General features: G+C 44.3%; 1 protein-coding gene across 1 annotated transcript in view; it reads left to right on the top strand.

Moving 5' to 3' along the window:
- Positions 1-21,731, top strand: part of LOC104084199 (scm-like with four MBT domains protein 2) — a gene marked incomplete at its 5' end in the record, with an annotated part of 58,862 nt that overhangs the window by 1,014 nt on the left and 36,117 nt on the right. Inside the window, 3 exons of the mRNA XM_009587942.1 lie at positions 2,725-2,971; positions 9,291-9,388; positions 21,274-21,375. Coding sequence (XP_009586237.1) covers positions 2,725-2,971; positions 9,291-9,388; positions 21,274-21,375 — 447 coding nt within the window. The remainder of the gene's footprint in view (positions 1-2,724; positions 2,972-9,290; positions 9,389-21,273; positions 21,376-21,731) is intronic.

Genomic DNA, 21,731 nt, shown 5'->3' with positions numbered 1-21,731 from the left:
TCACTCCCACCTGCCACAGCTGCATCCTTTTTCCACGTGCCTGTGCAGTACGAGCTGCCTGACAGGGAGAATTAATAGCGTACCATCAGGGATCCCCCCCAAATCTGTTGGCCGAACATCCCTTGCACGCCCAAAATAACGCACATCCTCAGGCCTGCTGCATCCCTGTTCCTGGACCACTCCAGGTGGCATATGCGAAAAGCCGGTGGTGTCCAACACCCATCTCTGGTGTATGCCAATGCCATCGCAAACCTCTCCATTCCCTTTCTCTTTTAAATACTTCCAGGGATGGTGACTCCACCACTTCCCTGGGCAGCCTGTGCCAAGGCCTGACCACTCTTTCAGTAAAGAAGTTTTTCCTAATGTCCAATCTAAACCTCCCTTGGCGCAACTTGAGGCCATTTCCTCTCGTCCTATCGCTTGTTACTTGGGAGAAGAGACCAACCCCCACCTCGCTACAACCTCCTTTCAGGTAGTTGTAGAGCGCGATGAGGTCTCCCCTCAGCCTCCTCTTCTCCAGGCTAAACAACCCCAGTTCCCTCAGACGCTCCTCATAAGACTTGTTCTCTAGACCCTTCACCAGCTTAGTTGCTCTTCTCTGGACACGCTCCAGCACCTCAATGTCCTTCTTGTAGTGAGGGGCCCAAAACTGAACACAGTATTCGAGGTGCATGTATGCCAATGCCATCACAAACCTCTCCATTCCCTTTCAGCAGGCAGAGAAAAGAGGCAGCCCCAGGCAGAAATGCAGAGAGAGAAAACAGTGCATTGGCTTGAAACAGTTTCTGACCCGTTTCTGGTGTTTTATGCAATATATGTGCTTAGTGCTGTCCGTGTCGTGCAATATATGTAACCCCCTGTCGACAGATTTGCTGTTTGTGAGTGCTGCAGATTGTTGTTATGCTGTTAAATCAATATGCAGTGATACTGGTTGTTTTTCTTTTTTTTTTTTTTTTTTTTAACATGCTAGCTATGCATATAAAGAGTTCTTGCATTATGGTAAATGTTAATATTTCATGCAAGCCAATTACAAATCTTAGCCATTCAGTTGTCAGGGGTAAGTGACAACCCATTGGCTTAAAATTTAGCACACAAATCAGAGAAGCAATATTCGCTTGTGTACAGCCAGGGATTTATTATAATAAGTTAAATCATTACACCATCGTTTCATATTAAAGAATGTTTTGTTGCAATGAAGCAGTTGTATGAGAGGGAAAAAAACCATTAAAGCCGATTTCTATTCTATTATTAAATTCTGACACCGCATTTTGCCATGAAATAATATTTGAAGAGATTATACAGGTGCTTGTAGCTTATACAATAGAGGAGTGGCTTATCATGGCAAATATATTGCTCTGAGAAATATATATTAATTGTAGAGCTGGTTAAAACTGTACATGTGATAAGGTTATAGTTAATTTTAATTACATTTTTTACCAAATTCTCATTCTGTTGCCTGCATTTTTGGCTTAAGAGAGATGTAGTCAAAATGGGTTGCATTTCAAAATTTTGAATATTTTCAAAATTCAATATGAAAGAGAACTTTTTTGAAAAATAAGGCTTTTTCCTCTCTTTTTTTTTCTAGCCACCCCTAGAAAGAACCATCCTGGACTTACTCAGATTTACAGAATTAATATTAAAAAAAATATTATGAAAGGTTTATATTGTTTAATTAAGTAGAAGTGGGACAAACACACAGGAAAAAAAAAGTCCTTGTTTTTTATATAATTTGCCTGTGCTTAGCATCTCCTTTGGGGACCAATGCTCCCAACTCCTGGGGTGTGTTTTAGTGCTGCTCTTAAAGCCCTGGAATCTAGACATTTCTAAGAATTGGAATTGCATTTAAAAAAAAAAAAAAAGAAGAAATCTAATTGTTACGTTAGTGGAAGAAAGCTTGACAACACAGAGATGCTCACAATCACAAAACAAAAACACTGAGCCCCTAAGGTATCGTTCTGCAAAGCATCTCATGGTTTTTTAATGCCTGCGGTTGGCAGCTTTGCAGATGTAAAGTTAAGCAGATGTGTAAATGGTTGCAAAACTGGGATCACAGAAAATGCTGTATGTGAGCAAATAACCTCATTTACTGGGGTTTCTTGGGCCTGGTGACTTGATCCAGCAAATCTTGTGTGCCTCAGGCTTTGATCCCAAGGCCACTTAAGCTGATGGGAGCCTGCCATTGGCTTTGGGCTTTGGAGTAACCACCATAGACTCTTGCATCCATGGCAGGGGGGAATAATTTGCTCTACATGCCAGTAGGAGTGGGATAAAACTTTCGGTGGGAAAGATCGGTGCACAGAGGGCAATTTTAGGGTCATGCCCAAAGTAGTCGCCTTTTAGACAAATGCCAGTGTCCAGTCCTGTGATTGGTTCTTATCAGCTGCAATCAATGAGAATTTGGTTTGAAATCCTCCCATGTAACTGGGCTTTGAGTTGTTCAGGAACATCCTAAGTGGATGTGCCTTATGAGCTGTTCCACCTTTTATTATTCTTTTTTTGTTGTTGTTGATGATGTCGGTTGAGAAATTAGCACAACTGTTGTTTTCTGTTTTACTTCTGAATTTGCACTTGGAAGACATTGGGTAAAATAGAAGAAGAACAGACTGTTTGCTGATCGCTTGGATGATGGTGTGAAAAACAAAAATAATCTTCTGCTGTCATCTGTTTCCTTGAGAAGTCTTCAAATAAAGTTTAAAATAAGGAGTTTTGCTTCTATTCAAACAGCCTCTGCGAGGAAAAAACCCTGTAGACCTCATTACAGTTGATTCCTTAATAGAGCTGCAGGATTCCCAGAATCCCTTTCAGTACTGGATAGTTAGTGTGGTTGAAAATGTTGGAGGAAGATTACGCCTTCGCTATGTGGGATTGGAGGAGACTGAATCCTATGACCAGTGGTTGTTTTACTTGGATTGCAGACTTCGACCAGTCGGTTGGTGTCAAGAGAATAAATACAGAATGGACCCACCTGCAGGTAAAGAGCCTCCTAAAAATACTATCTCCCTTTGTGGCGTTTACTGATGTTTTGAGATACTCGTGCAGCCCATTTCTTCTTACCCAGCATTCACATTGCTTTTACAGTAGTTTCTAGCTGTAACACAGATGGCATGTGAAAGCCATCTAATTTGGGTTCAAAATGGGTCAGGGTAAACTGTATTAAATTTATTCAATAAATTCAGTTTAGCTTAGCTCACTCCTGGAAGGAAGCAGTGTCCAATAAAAGCAGCTTTGTGCATTGTTCCAGCAAAAGGCAGAGCTGATGGGGATGGTCCAAGGATGTGCCTGCGTCCCCAGTGGCCAGGTCTTCCTTCTTCAGTGGCGTTTTAGTGGCCAGGTCTTCCTGGCCGTACTGTAGGCATCCTGGTCGAGGCCTCACTGGGAGCCAGTCTTCTGCTGTCCAAATCAAGTCCTAGGTGACACCTCTCGGCATAGACTAGGCTCCATTTGCTTTCCCCTCAACCAAACACCTCTTTCCCGTTTGTGTTTCCGTGGCCACATACATTTCTCTTGGGTAGCAGTAGACCTCCATGACATTTCCCGGGGCTGGAAAAAGTGTTTTGGGACCCTCATGATCTCTCTAACACAGGTCTTTCATATTCTGCTGTAACATTGCTGTACGTCTGCCAACTGAGACCTGCCTTGCGTATAATCAGTCAGAAAGTCTGTTGAGGGTGCTGGGTTTGTCTGCCTGTCCATGTCAACCGGCCCATCGAGGGGGTATGGGTGTCTGTTCCTAGAAGCTAAGAAAATACTCTTTTGAGTAAGGGTAGATGGGTCTTTCAGATTTAAAAGACCACAGATTTTGTCCTGTGTTTTCTCCACGGGTGTGAAGTCTTTGCAAGTATGTCAGACCAGATTCAACATCAGGAGATTGTGACGTGGAGAAGAAGCTCTCTAGAGTTGAGTTTAGTGTTCAAACCAGCTTGGAAGGAGGGAGATAGGAACTGCAGTTAAGCCAGTCTGAGGTCAGAAACTGGAAGTCACAAATCCAGGGGCGGGAGAAGTTCAAGGGACAGGAGCCAGGCAGAAGAGTCAGGCACAAGCAAGCTGGGCCTGGAGGCTGGGCAAGAGTAGAGTTCAGGGGTTAGATGGAATCAGAGTCCAAACAGTGGGAGTGGGTTTGGCAAAAGAAGCAGGATCAAACCAGCAGGGCAAGAAGGAGTGCAAGGCTGAGCGTGGGGGAAAACGAAGGATTACTAAGGTTTAGCAAGCAGGGTATGGGCTAGGGACCACAGCACACAGCAGGGGCTCAGGGCTGCTTGAAGCCTCCTGGAGAAACACTTGCAGAGGCATTCACTGGCAGGTTCTGGGGCTGGCTTTGGAGATGTTCTTCCATCCATGCTATACTCCATTACAGTGAGGGATGACTGGGAGGGTGAATTTTCTCCACCGCGCCAATAATATTAGTCAAAACGTTGTGGAAGTTTCTGGGCAATTGGGTTTCTCTCTACTCAGAATGTTTGGCTCTGCGTTGGTCTGACTTGAGTTGGCCAAGTTGGTTGAGTCAAGTTGGTTGACTTGACTTGTCTCGGAGTTAGGGATCTGGTTAAACATGACAGCGTAGACTGTTGCATGCATGGTCTGCTTTGGGGCAGAAAGTGTGCAGCATCTATATTTTTCATAAATACTTGGGGCCACAAAGCTGTTTGCCGGGTCTTGTGGAGCAGGGCCCATATTTGCTAGCTCTTTACACCTCCAAGTTGGATGCCTGGAGACCACTGTTCCCTTTGAGAGATGAGGTGCTTTCTTGGTTAATGCATAGGGTTTGGCCCAGCAGACCTATTCCACCTTTCCTGTATGGGTCGATGACTTGTCCAAGTCTGTGCCTCATTTTCCTCGTGCTGTGGGTGAAGTTTTTCCATGAGTGTCAAATGAAAGCAGAAAGGTAGCCCTCCTTTGGGTAGGTATTTCTGATGTGCTTCTGTCCATCGTACCTGATTCAGAGACGTTACCCCGATACATGCAATTGTTGTGTTCACAAGTTTGAGTCTTGGGTCTAACTGGGGGTCTTGAATGCTTTTTGGAAGCATGTGTTTTTCTTCACTGATAGGTAGGAATCGATATTCCTCATCACTTCTAAATTAGATGTGAATGCTGGAAAGCATGACTATTACTCACTCTGTTATTTTACAGAGTATTTGTGTTACAGAGAAACACTTTTTCATTGACCGTCTTTGAACCCTCTTGGCCTGTATAGGTTTGGCGAATCAATACAGAAATGGCCCAAACGAGATTTGTGCTTCCTCTTCGTTTATTCCATTCTCTTTCTATTCTTTCCTCCTTTTATCCAGTTGTGCTTCCTTCTCTATGGATTCCCCCCTGCGCCTTTTTTTTCCCTTTTCATTTTTTCAGTTCTCTTGTTTCTAAACTTGTTATTGGATTCCTTATTGGCTGAAGTTGTTTATGTTTCTTCTCCCCTCTCCTTGGTTTAACTGCTTTTAAAATCTTTTTCTCTTGTTCTTGCCTGTCTTCATCTGATACCTGTTTCGTCTCCTTGGCGTTTCTCTGGTCATTCACTTTTTAGTGAACATTGTTATTAATGAATTCAGTGCCCCAGATCATCTTCCTGACTGCCATTGACTTAAATAGGTGGTCGTTATTTTACATCTCCTAAAGCTGTGTCTCATAGGAGTTTGCTGAGAAAAGACCCTTTGGGTCTGAACTCTTCCATTTTCTCACAAGTCCTCTCTTGAACGTTGCCCCCAAGGTTCTTTCTTTGATCCCCCCTTCTGGTCTACCCAGTTGTCAGGCTCTGCACTGCAGGGAGCAGCCAGTCAGAATTGGGAATCCGATGAGTTTCTGGAGGCGGGAATGCTGGTTGTTCCACTTCTGACATAGTGGACTATATCGGCCATTTGATGTCCACCTAACATCAACATGTTCATAAAGCACAATGGATGAATAAAGCATATGAGACAGTTGTGGTGTCACATTAACCCCGAGGAAGAAGAGGGAAAAAGCCAAGTGGCTGCTCTTAGGGGATCTGTTTCAAAGTAAAGAGTCTGCAAAAGAAATCTGTGAGCAAGCAGGCAGGCAAGCAGTAGTGAGTCGTCAGGATGAGACGCTGGCAGCAGAGAGCTCTAAAGAAACTCAGGGATGAAGCTGCTAAAGCACAAACTGTCAAAGGATGCAATTTCCGAAGGACCCTGGCCAGGAGTGTGCCAGGGACCCATCCCTGCCTGCTTACATCCTTCCTAGTGACTTTTATAGTAAATAGGATTTGGACTAGAAAGACCTTTGTTGTGTGAAAGACCAAGTATGGACCTTCTTAGGAAAGAGAGACAGTCTGTGGGCAGTATGTTGGCTTTTTACACATCAGGGATTAAATTCACCTGCCGTAGTCTAGGCATCAAAAAGACAGTTCAGCGTGAGCTATTGCTTTCTCTGTATGATCGGTGGAGAAAAGGGGATGCCTAAGACATGTCTAACATAGGTCAAATGAAATGACATCTTCATAAACCTATTTTTTCCACTCAGGGTGGTTGAAAGCAACAAACACAGACCTGGTTGTCTAACTTGAACATCTGAAGCCCGTTGAGGTGACTCCTTGATTGATAACAGGAACAGCCTTAGACTGTATGTCAAAGCTGTTATGAATCTCCTCTGAAGAGATGCTGAGGACGCGCAGCTCCTCCCAAATCAGGCTGCGTATTCAATTGCTATCAAATGAGGATGTTCAGTTACACATCAGTTCTGCAGGCTGTGACAGGGCTTTGCCTACCCGTGACTTGGATGTTGCATGTGCTCCTTCAGCTTTATTTCCCTTTGTGTCTGGGCTGTGATTTTTCTGTGTTGATCCACCTCTGGGACCTGCCAAGTTGGGTTTCACCTTGCAGAGCAGTTTGAGGTCAGTTGTTCAAGATGCGGAGCATCTCATGTAAAGGAGATTCCATGGATCCAAACGTCGACAGTATTTTGGGTCTCTTCTCTGAAGCCATCCACATCCTAGCACCCACTTAATGTACAAGAATGTGCAAGAGGGTCCTTAGGAAATAGCATCCTGGCTGTCTTCTCCAAATGGCAACTTGTATGTCTTGCGAGCCCTTTTAACTGAAGCAAAGGGGTTGTAGCGTGTTTCCCCCTCAGATGTATATCTGAATCCAAAATAAACCTCCTTGCTAGTGCAAATTGGCACAGGCTGCTTGACTCGGAGCCCCTGATGGTCTTGCCTCGACTGCTTGTGCAGGAAGAGATCGTCTCATTTTATATTACTTTCTATTTAAAGACAAATTGGCAGTCATTTTAATTGCTCACTCCTTGTTAACCTAAATACAAATTGACACAGTACACTTTGTTCAATTACCTGCAACCCTATCACTTAAACAAAATGCTTTATGCTCTTTTAACCGTGCGATTTAGTGCCCATATACTTGCCAGCATAAGCTAGCTGCCACTGATTAAATGTGCATGTGATACTGCGTGCTGGTTCCTGAAACCACTGGAGTTGTCTTTATCTCTCGAAGTTTGTTGACACTGCCCAAAGAAGTTGTTGCTTGTTTTCACTGATTTTGGGCGAAGTTGCCCAAAATGCCACTTTCTTCTTCTTTCCTATGCTTCACTGCCATCACGATAGAAAACGAGGGTCTGTTTTCAGCTTGTTCTGTCTGGTGAGGAGGGGAGCATCCAGCAGGGTTTTCCAAAAGTCAGACTTTTTGTAAGTTGAAACAACAGGCTGGCTGCAGCTTCGGGCAAAATCATCTTGTATTGAGTATTTCCCTGTTTGGCATCTTTAAGCCAAAAAGGAAGAAACAAGGTGAGTCGTTTCCCTCCCTGCGCTTCAAGCCGATCAGAGCTTCTGCAAGTAAGGGAGAACTGGAGCGACAGAGCTATAAAATAATGATCAATTAGATAAAGAAATGCACTTCTTAACACTTGTGACTGCTGCACGTGCGGTAAACAAAGACTTGAAATGTGTATTCCCATTAATAACCAGAGAGTTGAGGAATTCAAAATACAGCCCTGAAAGGTTAACATTTCCCTTTAAGTGTGTTTAAATTCATATGCATATCCTTGATGTCTGTTCTGAAGTAGCGAGGTTTGATATAGTGGAAGTATAAATACATCCACTTCCAGTGAGTGATTCTGCAAATCCTATTTTGATAAGGTCTTAAATCTGTTGAGATCAGAGCATAAAATTCTCTTGTACCGTCAGTGCTAGGTGAAAACAGTGCTTGCCAATTCCTTTTTTTTATACATACTTTTTATTTCCTCCTTCAGAATTGTGAGATACAGCAGTAGATCTTTGCTAGCTAGTAAATATATATGGTTATTAGATGTACAGAATTTAAATGCAAATTGGGCCAAATTGAACTGTGATGCAAGTGTGTGAAGCCAAACTGACAAAAGAAAAGCTTCACGCTGTTCACTCCGTATCAAGGTTCAAGTTTATTATTGAGTAAATGTTCATTTCCATTTTAATAATTGTTACAATCTATCTACCTATCTTGTCTCTTTAAGACCTTGATATGAATGTGCTGCAATAACTTGTTATGTGCAGGATAACAATATGTTTTCTAGGGCAGAAGTAAATCCAATATAATGTTCTTCATCATAGTATTGTTTCCTACATTGTTTCCTTTGATGATTCATAGGCATTTCACTGCACTGAACCATAAAGGGCTTGTTAATCTAATGATTTAATAATATTAAACCTGTTTAAAGAAGCTCTATGAAAGCAATGTGAATGTGCACAAAGATGTTGCCTAAAAGTATAATGATGAAAATTCATAAGTGTGAGTCTGAATTGGTGCGATAGTCTGGTTTGAGAGTGGTACCGATAAACGAGTCTGGGTAGAGATCTAGCTGAAATGTTCCTTCCCACACCTACCCCCGGCCACCGCAATAAAACCCCAGCCCTGCAATAAAAAATAATAAAAAAAAGACTTTCCGATGAACAGAAGCCTTAGTAAAGTTATTTCTGCCTTTGTTCAAATGTAACTAATACTGGCTGAAGATCTGAGGCTCCTCAAACTGGAAAACATCAGGTTTTTTGAGAACTGAAAATCAAAGGAGAGTTTTTGTTATTTTCGAGTAACGAGATAGTATGATTCTCATTTTTTCAGCAGAAAATGGGTTTTACTCCAGGATATAAAATACAATCTTCTTCAAATGTGCCCCTGCTAGTTGCTTTTGTGTTGAATTTATCCACGCTGTACAGCTTGGAATATGCACACTCTTCATTTCGCTTGTACTATCCATTTTTATGACATAGGAACTTAAGTCTTTCAAAAATGTTTGATCCCCAAACAGTCACCTCTTGGTTTTGTTGTTTTCTTCTGTTGTCATCATTTTAGATATCTATTCTCTGAAGACTATATCTGAGTGGAAATGCGCTCTGGAAAAATCCCTTAATGATGCAGCAAATTTTCCTCTTCCAATGGAAGTGTTCAAGGTAAAAGATGCACATTTTTCCTTCACTTACAGAACCCACGATGAATAAATATCATGCGATGTTTAGCGGCTTATGGCAAACTTGTGCAGGAAAGGCCATTGCTCTAATACATCACCGTGAGAGGTCACAAATGAGATGTTTCTATAAAATGCAGTTTTGCTCTTACGCGGACTTTCCATTCTGACAACTGATTCCTTGCAGTCAGTGTTTTACAGGGACTGGGGGTGATCAGCACTGATTTTTCCAACGTTATTTAAATGTGTCTTATTCTGTTAGACCTGTGCAAAGGCATTGTATACAACCGTGAGAATGCAAGGCTACAAATACGAAAGTTGACATAAGCTGGACAGATTTCTGTGAGCCTTGCACAAAAATTTTCATCTGATCACAAGCCACGAGGCAAAGAAACCTCCTTCAGGGACCTGCAGTGGGAGAAAGTGGGAGATAATTTTACTCCCACATCTTTTTTTTTTTTTTTTTTTCTTTCTTCCACTCTGGTTTTTAATAGATAGGGATGTGCTTCAGCCCTGAGGCACCAGCTTTAATTTCCCGTCCAAATCTGCACTGCTATTAATCATGACGGCTCCAGATAATCCTGATTTCTAGCTGCGCCCGACTGGTTTCTAACAGTTACATCCTCGTTGCAGTGCGATGGGCAGCGTGGCCATGGGCGCGAGAGGATGCTCAGGGAGGTGTGTGCCCTGTCTCCGGTGCTGTCTCTGGTGTCACCTCTTGCTTGGGGACCTGGCAGACTGTGGTTCCTCCTCACCACCATTCCTGGCTCATCCAGCCTGGGGACCCTCTGGGTTCCTTCCCTGCCAATAAGCAACATTGCACTGGGACACCCCAAAACACCCACGCAATTGGAAGAGGGCACCGTGCCCCATCCTGGCTGACATGCCACGAAAGCCCGGGGCCACCTTCATCCTTTCTGCAGGGACGTTGGCAGCAGCTTCCCATGAGGAATCCAGGCTCCTCGCCCAGCTGAGATGCACTTGAGTTAGCAACATTAATTTGGGAACGTTTTGCTAATGGCCCAGGCAGTGGCTCATTTGCTGGCGATGTGAAAGCTGTGCTAGGCTGGGAGAAATGGGAAGATTTGTGCGTTGGCCTTCAGCACGAATGTGGGTTTGAGAAGCCCCGTGTTTTTATGGGAGTGGCGTGCGGAGAGTCTTCATTCTCTGCCATTTATTTCATACGACGTTTCAATCCGCCAACTCTATTAAAGTTTGCATTTGCAGTTTCAAGATCAAAAGTGCATTGTGTGGGGCAGAGATTAAATCACAATAGGGAATGCCTAATGTGTAAATTTTATTCCTGTCTATATGAAAGAGTGAAGAATGTTTCTGATGAGGCTCATAAAACATCCTTTTATTTTTTTTAAAGTTTATAACTAACAGCTGTTTTGCTGCGTCTTCTCAGCATGCCAGACTTATACCCGCTTATTTTAATTATTGCATGAGGGTCATAAATTTAAATTCAGCAAATCCCAGTTGCCGTGCCATGCGGTTGGAGCTTGCAAAGATGCTCCTCTTAGAAGACAATGCAAAACATTGGAATGCTTGAACTGCCTAAGAGGAGAGTTACTTTGGGGCCAAATGTGACAAAAAGGCAGGATTAGGTCAATAAGGCTTCTTTATTTGTAATTTATTTGTGAAAGCTGAGCACACGGTGAGCTGAATTTAGTGTCTGGTGTTATCTAAGCCCCTGTTTCTGGGGCTGGGAAGGCAGGAGGCTGAATAAATTATTTGTGTGTAGATATCACTTTATTCTGCCCATTTAGGGTGAATCAACTCCATCTTGTGCCTCTTAATTAAGGAGAAAAATACAAGAGTTTGTGCCTGTGAGCATGTCTTCCTCTAGTAATGACTTAAACATGAGTTAAGGAAAGGCTTTAGGAGACTATATGAGAGTACACTTGTCTGATCTTACAAGATAAGCCAATATTTATGTGTGGGACCTTCAAGGAGAATCCCAGATCCCAGCAAAAAGTGTCGAATCCAAAGGTGTCTTTTTAAAAATTTTTCTTTTAATTTTTTAAAAAATTTTTTGCAAACCCAGCACAGAAGTAATGTCTCTACATGGTGCCTGGGGCTCCGTGCTACTGTAACTGTCATGTGTTAGATGAGATATAAAACACAGGGTTTGACAGCTGGCAACTGTTAAAGATCTTCTGGAAAGCTGGGAATGTTTACTTTGGCGGACATGGTAAACTGCACACCGAGCAATTATATTCCACATTTTCCACATTTTCCTGCAGAAATCCATCCCTGAGGAGATCATAAGTCTGTGTGCTTGCTCTGCAGACAAGAGCGGTCCCTGGGGTGAGCACATGCACATTTGGCTGGATTACGACTTAAATTACTGGTGTCCTTTGAGCTGTGCACGACTGTGGGCAGTGCCACTTGCACGACTGTGGGCAGCGTCACTGACGTGCCATCAGACTGGTCCTGGGTGGCGGTGCCGGGAAAGCAGGTCCGCATTTGTAGTGCGAGAAGTGGCTCCTCTTATGGGTCTATCAGCCTGTTGTTGCTGTCGGTGCCGATGCTCTTTGGTTTTGGTGTAATAGGGTTGGGTTCTGCCTGAGACCTCATAAGCCATGGATTTGAGCCGCTCAAAGCCCTCATAAGCCATGGATTATCAATGCTCAGCAGTGTGGCAGAGCTGAACTTGCGTGCGGTGGTCTTCGGCAGCAAGTCAAAAATCCTTTGCAGAAGCGCAGCCCTGGTCCCCTCTTGGCATCCAAGGAGAGGGCACCAACCACCAGACCACATGAGCTGGTTGCAAAAATCAGGGGGAAGACTGCAAACACGATCTTCTTTTTTTATGGTGCTATTTTACACTTGGCCATATGTTGAAAGCGTTTGTAAAATGTTTTAGGATCCTTTGAGAAGGAACGTGATGTTCAACTGCCAGAAAATGCTGCTATTATATAGCTACTAAACATAGTGTTTTGCAAACTGCACATCCTGGAATAAGTTTTTTCTTCACAAAAGCTTTTTGCAACACACCCGCTATTTTGTCGTTCTGTTCTTTTCAGAAAACATGTTGATCTTTAAAGAAAACTAAATACAGACAGGATTCTCAAGGGCGTTTGAATGGTTTAGGAGCACAAATCCTTCCGAAAGGCCACAACCCAAGGAGATGTGTCCTTTGCTGTTTCTGCTCTGATTTCAGGATGCTGTAGGGATCCCCCATGCTTGGCTAGGTACCGGTCATAAACGATGGCTTAGGATTCAGAGGACGCCTCAGAAAATGGCCAGGGCTTTGGGTGTGAATAAGGGTGGTCGAACTGTTACTGGGGGCCTGATTTCAAGTGTGACAGTTTGCTTCAGGGATAGCGTTGCTCGTGCTCTCTAAGAGAGAGCCTTGCTTCAGGAAGCCAGACTCCAAACACAGCACCTTCTAGCCCTAATATTTATGAACCAATGCATTTTTTAGAGTTAAAGCCCTGTAGCTTGGGTAAGATGAATGCTGGACACAGATCATGGGATTTAGTTTCCTAGAGAGAGGCAAATAGCATCCTGGGGATCTTCTCTGACATCCCACTACGCTTTCCCTGGTCTCCTGTGCCATATCTGTGGGTCCCTTGCAGATGTCATGGATCCTTGGGTGTCTTCAGCTCACCCTAGACACTTCTCTTTAGGCAACTAAATCCTACCCAGGATTTGGGGTGCTCATCATCTTTCCATAGATGTTGCATACGGGCATCCTATTCCCAATTCCCTCTGATTGCTATAAAGTGGGTCCTGATGACTGGCTTGGATAGAGGTATCACCAGCCACATCCCTAACCCGAGCTCTGTTAAACTGCTTGAGGAGCCCAGATGCTTAGGAGGGAGAGGTGTTACCTAAGACAGGTGGCAATTCCTAATTTATAGCCTTTGGTCCCATTCCTCTTGTCTCCACCCTTCTGGTCCTCCTTTCCTAAAGTTGTCGTCGTTTTTTTCCAGCTTGAAATTGTTCTCCCTCTGGCAAAAAAATCTCTACGCTTTGCCCAGCCCAATGTGCCCCTATTTCGAACTGGAGCTTTTGGATATTTCCTGTAATCTCTAATAGTATTAATTAATGCTAAGACGGGTGACATGGAAGGAATTAGTTGGGACAGATCTCTCCTAAGGACAGTGGTGGAGGAACGACCCATCACCCAGGCAAGAGCTGTCCCCTGAAATTCAGGACGGAGTGGTGGTTCTAGTTCTACACTCAAAAGTATGAAGAAAAATATTAAACAGGACTCCTTCCCCACCCCCCCAGTATAATTTTTCCATCAGGTGAATTGTACATTTGAATTGTAAGAGTAAGATGGACTATGGACTAGAGGACTAGATGGACTAGGACGAGAAGGAATGGCCTCAAGTTGTGCCAGGGGAGGTTTAGACTGGACATTAGGAAAAATGTCTTTACTGAAAGAGTGGTCAGGCCTTGGCACAGGCTGCCCAGGGAAGTGGTGGAGTCACCATCCCTGGAAGAATTTAAAAGACGTGTAGATGAGGCGCTTAGGGACATGGTTTAGTGGGCATGGTGGTGTTGGGTTGACGGTTGGACTCAATGATCTTAGAGGTCTTTTCCAACCTTAATGATTCTATGATTTTATGGTTCTATTTCTTCAAGACTTCCATTTTTTTTTTTGAAGAGGAGGACAACATCTACCAAAAGTTAATAAACCCTTTGGGTGTTTTAGGGTCTTTTCTTCCATTATTTGGTGTTCTGGAGGAATTTATGCGTAAGACAGAGAATCCCAAGGGTTACTTTCTGCTCAGAGATGATCCTGACCTGCCTGGATGAATACACTTGGAAGTCCAACAGGGTTTTTCTGTCTTCAGCCCCCCTAATAGATGAGCACATGCTGATGCAGTAGCTTAAAACAGACATGCTTTTGGTTTCACTTGGCAGTCAAATCCCAACATAAGCAATCCCCAGCCCCTTCATGCACTGATGGCTTGGCTGGCCCTCGCTGCGCACGCTGTGCTTTAATAACCCGCGAGTCGCCATGTTGTTTGCAGGCTGCCAGATTATTATACTCCATCTGTTCTTCCCCATCCGTAGCACTCGCCAGCCCTTCTCCCTGACTGCTATTTGCCTGGCTGGGAGACGTGCACGGCGTCCCGATCCCTCCGTTGTTCGGCTGCCTTTTGAGCCGCTCCTGTCTCAGTTCGTTAAAGCCATCTATCTTTGTAAGACCTAATAACCATCATTAGGAGTATACCGCTAAGGTCCTTACAAACGTCGCTGCCTTCACGGCTCTTGGGAGCAAGGATGTCTCTGATAGCAAAGGTGCCACTCAGGCGAGATGGGGTCTGGTGGTACCTTTGTGGGCCAGGGAGAAGTTTTAACCTCTCTGCAGCTCCCTCCTGACCGTGGGCTTTGCAAGGAAGCGGGTGGGAAGAACAATCCAAGGAGGTGAATGAAGCCAAGCCCCGTCTGAGATGCCCCCAGGGTCTGTTTGTCAGCACTGTGTGAAAGTCAGGATTGGAAGAGAAATGCCGGAGACAGTTCAAGCAAAGCAGACGGGCTGAGTGGGAACCAGGTCCCTCAGCCTTCCTCATCCCTCTGGCTGTACGTTCAGCACGTGTGGTTTTCTTTCTCCACGACAAGCCGGTATCTCTCAGGATGGTAAGAGGTTAGGAAAAGGGCCTGATCCAGTTTATTTACCGCATCCAGGCTTGGTGTGGAGGAATTTGTGCATGACAACCCGAGCTCTTGCCTCCTGCATCCTTGGGCATGGCAATGTTTTCCACTGAGAGGGGCTGATGTGCACCTACAGGCAGAGTCTGCTCCCATGTAGGGTGTGGGTGATACCTAAAAGTCATCCATCTAAAGACGGATGATTTTTCTCAAAGAAAGCAAAAGCCAGCTATGGTCCATAGCTGTTTTGCAGGGTGGTTGCAGCCCACAGCGTACACTGAATTTGTTCTGATCCTCTAATGAATTCCCATTGATTTCTCAATAGCGATTACTGCCATGATGTTACTGAAGGCAGACTAGGTCCAAACAAGTGTCTATGAAGACTTGGTCCCTCTTTACAGCTGAGATAGTTATTTAGGGGTGTGAAAAGAGACACTGATGGTTTTATTTTGAGCGCTCAAGTTGGTGTTCCCACCTGTGTTTTCCTTTCCATTTGACTTTCCCACCTGTGAAATGGGACCCATGCACGTGACCCATGCAACAAGGGTTCGTCAGTGAACATTTGTGGAGTGATGTGGCAGTCCTGAATGCTGTAAGACGTTAAAAAAACCCCAACAAACAAACACAAAAAAAACCCCCAAGTGGATGCATATCTGTCTTTTACCTCTGCCACCCGTGCTTCCACCGCCCAGGCAAATCAAAGCAGGCGCTGCGTGGGAGGGGATCTTTGCCCTAATGCCATCTGCGGCGGGCCGAGCCATACGGAGAAGGTGTATTTGGATTTAGACTGGCTACTCTGCGATGTTGCTGTTTCTATGGTAACTATTTTTTATTCGACAAGAGGAGCTTAAAATCTGTAGGGCTAAATTCGATCCTAGGCAGAAGCGTCTGCAGTTTTTAAGGGGCTCTTCAGTAGGTGCAGTTTGTAGCTGGCTCTCGTGCTCATTACTTCAGGGTCACGGTATCTCTAAGGTCTCCTTCCCAGCACCCTTTCCTCTTCATCCCACCCCACATCTCTACATTTTGGTCTTCCTGTGACTGCACTTGTCAAACTGAGGGACAATTTGCTCATGTTGTGTCTTACCGGGGGATTTTGGTCTCCCTGCAGAGAGTGTGTCTTTAGGGAAAATTGCTCCATGTTTAGCAAAGGAAGTTGATGAATCGCAAACAAGACTGATTCATCCGCAAATAATGCAGAGGATTGTATTTGGGAGGGTTTCTTTCTTTTTTTTTTTTTGCTCAATTAAAAAACAAATGCCAGATTCCTGTAGAGGCAGTTTAACTACTGCTATTACTGAGTTTGTGACTGGTTACCACACACGAGCTTTGTGATTAAAATTAGGCTATTAGAAGCAGCCAGTTTCTTCGAGAATTAGAGAAAACACTGGGGGAAGCGATTTCTTCGAAAACAAAAACTGAATCAACTAATGTGTTTCCAATCATACCAGATGGGGCCCACTTCTTCTGTATCTTTTCGTAGGGTAAACCAGGAGAGATGTGACTGAAGGCAATAGCGTTTCACACTGTTTCAGTTGGTGATGATTAAAGGAGGCTCAGGTTAATCATTTATTAAGTGCTCAGTGTTTCTAATCAGCCTCTCAACTTTGCAACTTTTCAGCATTTAGACTTAGTTCTGAATTTTGCACAAAGCTGCGGTCTTGTAATTGGGGTGAATCTGACTATCCTGGACCAAAAGAGCCCTGACTTTTAGGGTACTTGAAAACTAGAGTTCAAATTAGAGCCTTTTCCTCTTACCTATACGCTGTGTAAGCTGCTGGGTTTAAAATGAGATGACTCCAGTATTGTATCTTGAGCAGAATGGGCTAAAAATGAGCATTTCACAATTGGAAGAGGATGCCCTTCCTTGGGTTTGTGGACACAGCCAGAGCAACCAGCCCATAGTACGGCTTCCCTGAATGTCATGGGCAAAAGCAGCTTAGCCAAGTCCCCCTGCTCTGTCTGCATTACCCAGTGCGCTGTAAAATTACTCGAGCTCCAGCCTTCAGTGGCCAGAACGCTGCTGTGACATGGACAGATTTGAGTTTGTTTACACTTAAATGACATTTGTTGAGTAGAAATACTCAGAAGCCGGATTTAGCAAGGTTTTTAGGCACCAGAAAGGGCAAATGACTATGATGATTTTGAAGTGTAGCTTTTTGAGTTCAAGACCTGAAGCCAATGCTTAGTGACTTTATTATTAGGACTTAAGCACGTCACCCGCACAGGTACTTCCCTAAAGCCATCTGTATCCTTAGGAGTCTGAATGCTTTTGTAAATTTGTTTGTGGGTCTCTTTTGGAATGACGTTTAGGCTCCCAAGTCACCTGACATTCTTGAAACCTGCACTGCTAGTGGCTCATTAGCTATGGAGGAGAAAATTATGCGGCCATCTTAGTACCTAAAGAAGAGGGTTGGGAATTAGGAGCTTGGTTCTCCTCCCAGCACCGTTGCTGACTTCTTATTTGACCTTCAGACGTTCCAGCTTTCAGCCCTGCAGGTGATGCTGGTTGCAGCGAGCTGTTGCGAAGCCCACCAGTATTTTTGCAGAAGGGTTGCAGAAACACATGCCGTACGAAGACGGAGATCATGATGCAGATGCGTATCAAAGCGGGGCTGTCTTTCAGGTGGCCCGGAGGGTCACAGCCTGTGCACGCTGGCAAATTTGCAAATGCATACTGCTCTAAAACTATGAGTGTGGGGCTGAGTTTAATTGCTTCGTGGGGTTTGTAGCGAGAGCTGTGACAGCCTTGGCTTTTGCCAGTGGGTTCGGGCTGTAAGTGGCAGACGTTCGTTCGGCGGAGGGCTATGCAATTTTCCATTCATTACCCATGAGTGCCGTCGCAGGCTGTAATCCATCATGTTGGAGATTGTGACCCTTTGAATGAGCGACGGTGGCGCTTGTAACCACCTTAATTCATTGCCCTTCCCATGGTGTGATTTTTCACTTTGCTGTAAGGGACTCTTCTGCATCCTTGTGGATTGTCGATCCAGCTTACTTGACTGCTCTCCAGCAGTCAGAGGATATTTCTATCACCCACTCAGGGCTGGTGAGCCCCGGGACAGGCAATCTGCTGGTATAAATCCATGTGGTCAGTGGGGCTGCTCCTGGGAAGCATTGCCTGCCAGTAGGAGAAAAGGTTCACCATGAACGAGGCTATAAAATGCTCCAACTGGTCAAAAATATTCTGCCTATTCATCTGCATTTCAAAGAAAATTGAAACTCACTTGGAGAAGTTGGTAGAAAATAATGGCTGGTGACATCCTCGTAGGTGGCTTTGAACCACGGAATAGCGGTAAAGGGTCGGATTCTGCCACCCATAATCATTTCAGGCATTTCTTTTGCTCAGCTGCAGAGCCTGGCAGGGACCAGGGGAAAGTCTCACCCCTCCAGTTCTCTTCTTGTAGCTGCTTTTATTAAACAGGCGTCTTTCCTGTCAACGTGAATAAAGGGAGGACAGAGCAGTTCATTATCCAGTGTATCACTTCGAGTCTAATACTAATTAAAAGCTTTGCCTTCACTTCTGTGGAACCTATTCTTAGAAATTATGTAAATTAATTGGAGTTTTGAAGAGGAGCATATGCCAAATCCTAAATAATTCCCTGCTGGCTGAGGCAACTCCAGCACTGGAACTAGAGAATGGCATCAGGATCTTTTTTTCCTTTTGTGGCTGCAGAAATCTACGTCTGCTTCGGTAAATTTTGATGCCTCTCTTTAGCAAATATATGAGAGAGATCAAATATCCAGACCCTGACCATTTGCCAGAGAGATACTATACAAAGGCTTTTTCTCCATGAAAGCTTTTCCATCTCAAAAATGACATTTAACACAGACAAGCTTTTTGCTTCCGCAGCCCTTCTCCAAACAAATGTACGTTCCTGCTTCAAAGAGGATTTTGACCCTCCAAAGGGAGACGTACCTGAGATCCCATGAACTCCCCTTGCGAGTTCACTCTTGCCGTTAATTTAATGGGGAAGACATTTACATGCTACGCTGAGTGAGAAGGGAGATTTGGTTCTAAGGTACATAGCGTGTGAAGAAAAAGGGATATGCTTTTGAAGTAAAATAGCTTTAAATGATACTAGCTTTTTTTTTCCCTACCTGATTATTTTTTCCCTTTGAAAAAGGCCAAAACAAATAGAAGGAGAAGAGCCAAAGAAACGGATTCAAATAAAAATGAGAAGCAATATGGTTTGGTCTCGATATATTTTTGGTCTCAATCAACAAATCACTTAAAGTTGATGAAACTACTTGCATGTTTAAAGATAAACATGATTAAGTACTTTGGTGGATCTTGGCTTATTAGGTATTGAAGCTGGATACGAGCGTGAATTGAATCCTGGAACTTGGTGATGGGAAGATGCTGCAGTGTAAGCTTACTTCCAGATGTACGTTTTGCAAAGTCGCCTTTTCTTTACAACCTCACCCTAAGGATTAAGAGACGCCGGGTGTGGATCCTCCTGCAGGAGGAGGCAGCCCTCCAGTCCAGGTGCTTCTTGCCTTTGGAGATTTGAAGTTCAGTACTGGCGAGGTCTGATTTTTGCAGCCATCATCTTTTCCCAGACTTTTCAGTAGTAAAAAAGGCAATTTTGATAACCTGCCTGTTTGATGCATCCCTGGTACGATGCAACCTCTGTGTACAAGGAGCCAGATTCTCTTCCCTGGTTCAGTCTTTTATTCAATGAAACATCCTCTGTTAGAGCTGCTAGAAATGGGTCTCCTATTTCTCTGGGGCTTTAGTGATAAGGAAGCAACTGCCAGCAAGTGCAGGTATGGTTATGCTACACTGCGGTACGCCCAAACTCCTGAATGTCTGCTCCTTCTTCAGCCATGAGTTCATTGGGCTTTGGGCCATTATTGGTAAATCTTCCTCAGTTTCCCCATCAGTATATAATTCTCCTGCTGTGAGACTAAATGTATTATGTTTTTTTTTTTTTTTGACTGCTTTTTGCCTCTCACAGAAAAGGCTCAATAACATTGCAGATTGGTAAGATGGAAACAGCAATTCATTTAGCCGTGGTTGGAGCTTGTAAAAATCCTTATCTCTAATGGCAGTATGTAAGATCCCAAAATAGAAGTTGTTAAGTTTACAAGTGAAGACAGTTCTTGGGAGAAGAAAGCACAATGACATACAACTTTGGATCAATAGAAAATCATTTTAGAACAAGAATACAACATGTAGCAATGAATGTAGATGGGAATGACATTGCTAACCACTTATTAGATAGCAAGCTTTCTGCATGTATTTTGGAGAAGTCTGTCTGTGTGTGTTAAATATAACATCATCTCTTTTTATGCTTGTATTGGCTAATGCACAGATGGTTTAGAAATACTGTAGGACATTTTTATTGAACGAACGCAAAATCTGATCATTACTCTGGAATTAGAATGCCGGTTTGTACACCTATTAGACAGGGGTCATGAGAGATGGAGTAATTTGATAGATGTTAAACACTAAACTGGTGGCAAATCAGGGAGTTGAACCCGGCTTGTTTCTGAGTTTCGGGATTGCATCCTGCTGCCATCCCCCAGGCTGCTGTGTGCAACCCTCTGGGTGCAGCCAGGTTTGGTCCCGGGTGAAAGTGTTGCAGTGGGCATGCACTTGAACACAGTTGCATGTTTTCGCACCAGCATGTTCTCTTGTTGTCCACATTTTGGGTCTGAGTTCATTGTCTGGGCCTCAGTCCACCTTTAGTCTCCTGGCTGGAGAAAAGACCTTTCCATCTTGCAGTCCGGCAGGAGCTGGGCATCCATCAGGGTCAATCAGGGCCATCCTGAGCTGTTTACACCCATGCTGTGCATTACCCTGGGGGACCTCAGATTGAATCCTGACACCTCTGGACCTCTGGTTGCTCTCAGGTGGTAGTGGCTGTCAGAGGTGAAGAGGCTCTATCCAGGGGAGATTTTCAAGTAGCCATTTCTCAGACAGGTCCTCATTTTGGTGAGCGTGATCTGGTTGTTGACTAAGTTCAAGTTAGATGCTACCGATGAGATGGATGCACATCGCGCTTGAGATATGGTGGGCTTGGTCCTGCAGATCTGACCTCTGGAAGACAGGCTGTCCCCTCTCTTTCTGTGGCTGGGTTGGCATGAAAAGAACATAGGACCAGGAGCACCCGGTTGGAGCTGGAGGTCAATCTGATAATCAGCTAAGTGACAAAATCCACATGGACACATTTGAAATACGTTTTCAAATGTATCGGCCCCTCCTTGGTGGACGGCACTGACACACTGCGTGCTCTTCTTCCCCATCTCTTCCTGCAGGACCATGCTGATTTGCGAAACCACTTCTTCACTGTGGGGATGAAGCTGGAGGCGGTGAATATGAGGGAGCCGTTTCATATCTGTCCTGCATCAGTGACCAAGGTGAGCTCCCAGAAAGTAGGGCTGAAAAGGGCCTCTTACTGATTTCCCCCATGTTTAAGAAAACTCAAGAGTGGTACTTAATTGGCTGGAGAACACATGAAGTTTAAAATCCATGGATGTTCCTAATCAGTGAATTGTTTCTGTCCCACACCGCTTCCATGCAGAAAAAGGGGATCCCTCCTTTACCCTTGTCTTCTCTCCATGTATATATATTTCCCTGCACATCTGGGAAACCTTTTGAAACAAAACAGCTGGATGGAGGGGGTACCTGGATATTTAATCCACACTCTCAAAGGCAAAAGAGAGGAAGACTCTGGGGTCTCTAGATCCTCCTCCAGTCCCTGCTCAGCTGTGGG

The sequence above is a fragment of the Fulmarus glacialis genome, unplaced genomic scaffold (assembly GCF_000690835.1).
Source record: "Fulmarus glacialis isolate BGI_N327 unplaced genomic scaffold, ASM69083v1 scaffold11711, whole genome shotgun sequence".
Taxonomy (NCBI): Eukaryota; Metazoa; Chordata; class Aves; order Procellariiformes; family Procellariidae; genus Fulmarus; species Fulmarus glacialis.
This window is presented reverse-complemented; position numbering and strand designations above follow the sequence as displayed.